At 36.5% G+C, this 6,172-nt stretch overlaps 1 protein-coding gene across 1 annotated transcript; it reads left to right on the top strand.

The window, feature by feature from the left end:
• The first annotated feature begins 285 nt into the window (after positions 1–285).
• Positions 286–2,146, top strand: LOC111383289 (S-adenosylmethionine decarboxylase proenzyme-like). The gene is made up of 2 exons (XM_023007368.1): positions 286–436; positions 549–2,146. The coding sequence occupies exon 2, from the start codon at positions 703–705 to the stop codon at positions 1,837–1,839; it is 1,137 nt and encodes a 378-aa protein (XP_022863136.1). The 5' UTR covers positions 286–436; positions 549–702; the 3' UTR covers positions 1,840–2,146.
• The last annotated feature ends 4,026 nt before the right edge of the window (positions 2,147–6,172 follow it).

Below are 6,172 nucleotides of genomic sequence, written 5' to 3'. Positions count from 1 at the left end.
GTCCCCACCCCGTTATCCACCTATAAATACAATGCAGTCTTCTCCGCTCTATCATCTCCTCCACAGACAGACTCTTTTCTATTCTTTCTCTTTGCCTCTCACAACCTAATTCTGTTCTCGATATTTCATCCAAGAAACAAAGCAAGAATTTATTCTACGCTCTGCCATTTTTCATAATAAAACGTGAGTATGAGTTATGAAATAATTCTTGACTGGGTTTCTATTGATTCTTTGTGTCGATGAAATCATTAAAATTTACGTTGTTGGTTTGTTTTTAGGTTAATGATTTGCAGAAAGCATTGATGTTGTAATGGAAACTAAAGGTGGCAAAAAGAAATTTTCAAGAATCCAGTACGAAGTTCCCCTTGGATACATCATTGAAGAAGTTCGTCCCAACGGAGGCATTCAGAAATTCCGTTCTGCTGCATACTCCAACGTAAGGACATTACCAATTTTCTTTCATTCATTCATATATATATTATATATAATTCTGTATTTTCCATTGAAAATGATCATGTATTTCTTTTCTTGTTTTTCCGCCATGGCAGTGTGCGAGGAAACCATCCTGATACGTTTATCATCGCAGAATGGACTCTTCAGTAGAGTAGGATTTTTTCCTTTTTTGTCCCAGAAATCCTTTTAACTACTTTCTAAGTTCTTCATTTTCACCTTTTGGAAAGTATATTTTGCCCAAAAAATTTAATGGCAGTTTCGCCTATCGGTTTCGAGGGCTTTGAGAAGCGCCTTGAAATCTCATTTTCTGAGCCACCTATGTTTATGGACCCAAATATGCTGGGTCTACGCGCCCTAACTAGAGCCCAACTCGATTCAATACTCGAGCCCGCATGTTGCACGATTGTGTCACAACTCTCTAATACTGAGTTCGACTCATATGTTCTCTCTGAATCGAGTATGTTCGTTTACCCTTTGAGGATCATTCTCAAAACATGTGGGACCACAAAGCTTTTACTGTCCATCCCAGAAATCTTGAAACTTGCTGAGTCATTATCACTTTGTCCAAACTCGGTCCGTTACTCACGTGGCACATTCATTTTCAAAAATATCCAACCTGCCCCTCATCGTAGCTTTACAGAAGAAGTGACTTTTTTGAACTCATTTTTCAAAGAAGGCAGTGCTTATTTACTCGGCGATCCCATTTTCCCGAACCGAAATTGGCATGTCTACGTGGCATCAATTGGTCCTAAGACGTCGACTAATTCAAAAACTGAGATTAATCTGGAAATGTGCATGACGGGGCTGGATAGGAAAAAAGCGACTGTGTTTTTCAAAGAATCAAGAGACAACGCAGTCAACGGTGAAATGAAGAAAAAGTCTGGAATCAATGAGATAATTCCAAGTCATCAGATTTGTGACTTTGAGTTTGACCCGTGTGGGTACTCGATGAATGGGATTGAGGGTGCAGCTTATTCTACAGTGCACGTGACTCCAGAGAATGGGTTTAGCTATGCAAGCTACGAAGCTATGGGAGTGGACTTTGGGGGGTCCATTAGGCTTGAGCATTTGGTCAAGAGGGTGCTGAGGTGTTTTGAGCCAGTTGATTTTACCATAGCTATAACTTTGCCAGAATATGCTTGTGTTGACGAGTTCTATGTCGACAACATGGAAGGTTACACATGTGTGAGTGGGGTGATGCGTCGTTTGCTAGGTGGCAAGTGCGTAGTGTATCAGAGTTTTACAGCCAAGTCGAGGGGTTGTGGGGTGCTCAATCCCAACAAATCCGTTTTGCAATGTTGGAAGGAGGTGGCGGAGGAGGAGGCTGAAGTGGGAGGTGTGGGTGGTACTGCGGTGTTGGCATTCTCTTGTGTGGAATCAGCCTAGATGGGAGAAGATAATATGAACATGTTCAGCTAGTTTTGACAATCTGTCTAATTAAAATGCTATATGTGTACAGAAAGATGTTTCACAGAATTCCTCCAGACACTCACATGGATCACATGGTGAAGTAAAAAAATGCCAAAAAAATAACTCACCACCCCCTATTGTGAGTATTCTGTGAACCAAATTTCTGTACACCCAGTACTGTTAGTCTGTTTAATGAAATTTGGTAGTCTCTATTTAGGTGTAGTACTATGGAATAAATGGAGAGAAATTAGGTAGTTTGAGTCTCTCTCCCAATTTTAAGTTGTTTTGTGCATTTGTTTTAGGCTTGTTGATCCTTATATTAAATATCAATAATTAATTTTCAATTTGCAAAGTGTTTTTTTTTTTTTTTTTTAGGCGAACCACTTAAGTTGATACTAGCTATTATAGATTTGTAGAGTTTAAGCATTGTGCAATTTTATCGTCTCAACAAATTTTCATCCTTGGTGAACTTAGCCTAGAGACATTTTGTGTACAAAAATTTAGCAAATGATAGAAATATTAAGAACAACACAAGAGAGTTTGAAAAAAAATAAAATAAAATAAAATAAAATTCTTGTATTATATATTTGAGATAATTGTACAATGTATAACTTCGTTAGGAACAAATGAGTATTCATCTATAAACAAAGCCATTTTGAATGGATGAATGTGGCTGTTTTAATAGGACGATCCAGATTTGATCAATACAAATATCTAACGTTAAAATAGTTATATACAAAAAAATAATCTATAATTAATTGGTTATCACCTATAGTTTCTTGTCATAAAATTGCGGTTTTTACTCTCTACAATGTTCTACCACCCGAAGAAATGCATTACGATCTCTATGTTCCATTTAGAAATATTGAAGTGTGTCTCTATGCTAAATAAACGTATCTCCACCGTATCTTTAATTGTCCTATCTGGGTTTATAATATTTACTATTTAGCTGTAATCCAATATTTATTTTAAAATAAGTCATTTGACCTGAGCTATCGCGTGCATCCAGATAGACACAAACTCAGCATACACTACTATACATTTAGAGACAAAATCAACTTATCTATATATGCTAATCATTGAATTAAAAGAAACTAGATAATTTTGTTTGAGCTTGATTTCATAAATAAATAAATCAAAATTCAACTGCACTAGACCTTATTATCAAAATGATAATATCAGAGTTCAAGTAGGATTTTTTTTTTTTTTTTTTTTGAATAATATTCATCAATTTAATCAAAGGTTGTGTATAGGAGTATCGTGTCTCGTGTCACACAATGACAGTAATTTGATTTGAGGCAAACTATATACTTCAATGCTCCTTATATTCTTGAGTGTCGAAAAATCAAATTCTAGTCAAAATAATGGTCAAGAAAAATCGTTTTCATGGATAAGATTGATCGAAAATTGAATATTTGGATAATATAATGAATGAGATATGTAAAATTAATTAATGAAGAGAATCCATCTCTTCATGCATTTGTAGATTGTCGATATATTATTAGTTTGTCAATAAGTATGATGGAGTTCTTTTACAGCTGTTTTGCCTTGTCAAATATATTATTTTTTAAGATTTTTAATAAACGTATGTGTATCTATCAAAAAGTAATAAAAGAAAATTCAATCTGAAAATTATAAAACGTAAAAGTAGTGTTCTATTTCTAATAAAATTTGATTAGGGCCATTTTCAAGCTAAGATTTTGGGCCAAGAAGTAGCTAGTCCAACTAGTTAATTCTTTCCCTAGTCCAACCTAGAAATGGCAACTTGGCTCATCGACTCAATCCAAAAAAAGCTCGAGCGCACCAGGCTTTGAGACTCGGAGGGCCAAGCCCATTTCGGGGAGTAGACTCGAGCTCGGGCCAGTCCATTTAAAAAAAAAAAGCAGCCCTAAAAAGAAAAATAAAAAATAAAATTAAAATAGCAACTTCAACATGGAGCTATTTGCTGCCAGTCAAGCAGGGATGACAAAGGGGCGGGTATGGAACAAATTGGTCATTCCCACCCCCTGTCACGTCGGGTATCCCATAACCATACCCGATTAAAGCGGGATGGGGCAAGAAGGGGGGGGTCACTTGCCTAATTTATCACCCCAATTACTTTTTTCTTTTTATTTATTTTATTTTTTTTGTCCTTAATTAGTAAATATTATTATTTTTTTACCAATTTGTTAAAAACAACTTATGTTCTCTTTAAAAATGATGATAAATCTATTATTTTTGTTTGATAAAAACTTAAATTTGAAATTAATTTTAAACGAGGTGGCAGTGGGGCGAGGACTATGTTTCTTGTACTCATTTCGGGATAATAACTCTCACAACGTACCCATCCCATTTACCCGATGAGGCGGGTAATTCCCGCCCTATTCGAAGTCTCACGGGTATTGGGTTGAACGAATTTTTTTGTGATCCCTATGATCAAGGGGCCTCAACAGGCAACTATTTTTAGTTGCCAAATAGGTAGCTGAGAGAGAGAGAGAGAGAGAGAGAGAGAGAGTAAAAAAAAGTAATGCCTAAAAAAGTTCGAGTCGAGCCCGAGTCGGGAGTTTTGACTTGCGAGCCGGCTCGACTCGACTCGTTGACACCCCTAGTCCAATTGAATAGAAATAAAAAAAACTTCACAAGTCATGCATTTTTCAAATTTAAAGTGAATTCATCATCGACAACATTTAGTGATCAATTTTTTGAAGGCTATTGAATAGTTGTCGGTAAACGATTCATATGGGACAAGATAATCATGAAACATTGACCAATGTACCGAATAGGGGGCATTATACCTGTATCTGAAACCAAAACTTGAAATATACCATGGGGATCTTATAATTTTTATATTATGCAATTTAAATGAACGACCCGAAATTTATTATCAATCAAAATAGAGAGGAAAAATTGGGTGATACCATGCAAATAACAAGGAATCGATTACATACAGGGGGGGATCCAGCACTTGGCGAGCCCTCGCGGCCGCCCATGCTAGATCCCCTGGGAGCTTCAATGGCCGCCGAGTTGGTGGCAGCCGTGCAGGCGCAGCAGAGGGAGATTTGCAGAAGAAGCCGAACAGGAGTCTGTGATGCTGGAGAAGAAGACTTCAAATTTCCAAAATTTTTCTATTCGTTTGGGTTGATCTGCCAGAGATTGGGCCATTTTTAAAAAAAAAAATTAGGCCCAAATTAATAAGGATATTGAATCCGGCAACAAAGTGGTATTAATTTGATTTCTAATTCCCCCAACCTAAATTTGATTTCTCATTTCCTCCATTTGAAACCGGTAGGCGAGTCAGGCGAAAGCAAAGTTCAAACAGCAAACCCTGAAATTTCCATATTTCCATTCGAAGCAGAGATGAAGAACAGCAGAATTAGCAGCTGGAGGTAGTGGACGGTTTGGCAGTGGACGGTTTGGCTGTGTCCTGGTGTGCGAAGTCAGGGACTCAGAATCAGGGGCGAGCCCACGGCCGCGAGGCGACGATCTGGTGAGTTGAAATTTGAATAACTTGAAGTGTTGAATGCTTGAAGTCTTGCTTGAGTACTGCAATTTGCAAACCCTTTGTTGATTTGTCGATTTGTGCATACCCTTTGTTGATTTGTCAATTTGCAATTCAACAATTCAAATTGATTTGTCGATTTGTGCTTGTGCAACTGCAATTTGCAAACCCTCTGTTTTCTGTTGAGTGTGTTGTGAATGAAATGAAGTATGGTTTTACTTTCACCATTTTGGATTGCTCAACATGGTGGATTATTAAAAAAAAAAAAAAAAAAGTTGAGTGTAATAGGTGACTCTAGAATGGTTTATTTGGATTCAAGAGTTGGAGAGTGGATCCCAAATTAGAATCGTTTCATTAAAATATCTAAGAATCCAAATATTAAGTTAACCAGGAAGGTGGTTGTGTGTTGTATTGCTTGAAATGACTTTTTGAGTATACAATTTCGAGGCTGCAAGTGTAATCTCATGCTACTATTCTATATATATGTAGTCGAAATTTTCATGAACTAGTGTCATATGAAAGTTATAGTTGAGCTTTTCATTTATAGTATGGATTTTAAAAGCTCTTCCCTAATGATGGATTTAATGTGGAATTTGAATTATTATGGGATAAAAAACCATACCGATTTTAATTTTTCTCAATTTAAATCCTAAGCACAAGTGAGCTAGGACTAGTGGCTTCATTTTTTACTTATTCAGTTCTTCACTGTGAATGCCGTTAAATTTGTGACCTTCTTCTAGAGTCTCTGCATCCAAAGGATGAATTATTTGTTTCTTTTTAATACACATTGACTTCAATGAGTTAGAAGTTGAGCATAAAATTCAAATTTCC

Source organism: Olea europaea, unplaced genomic scaffold (assembly GCF_002742605.1).
Source record: "Olea europaea var. sylvestris unplaced genomic scaffold, O_europaea_v1 scaffold2654, whole genome shotgun sequence".
Classification (NCBI taxonomy): domain Eukaryota; kingdom Viridiplantae; phylum Streptophyta; class Magnoliopsida; order Lamiales; family Oleaceae; genus Olea; species Olea europaea.
Note: the sequence above shows the minus strand (reverse complement) of the source record. Positions and strands in the feature narration are given on the sequence as shown.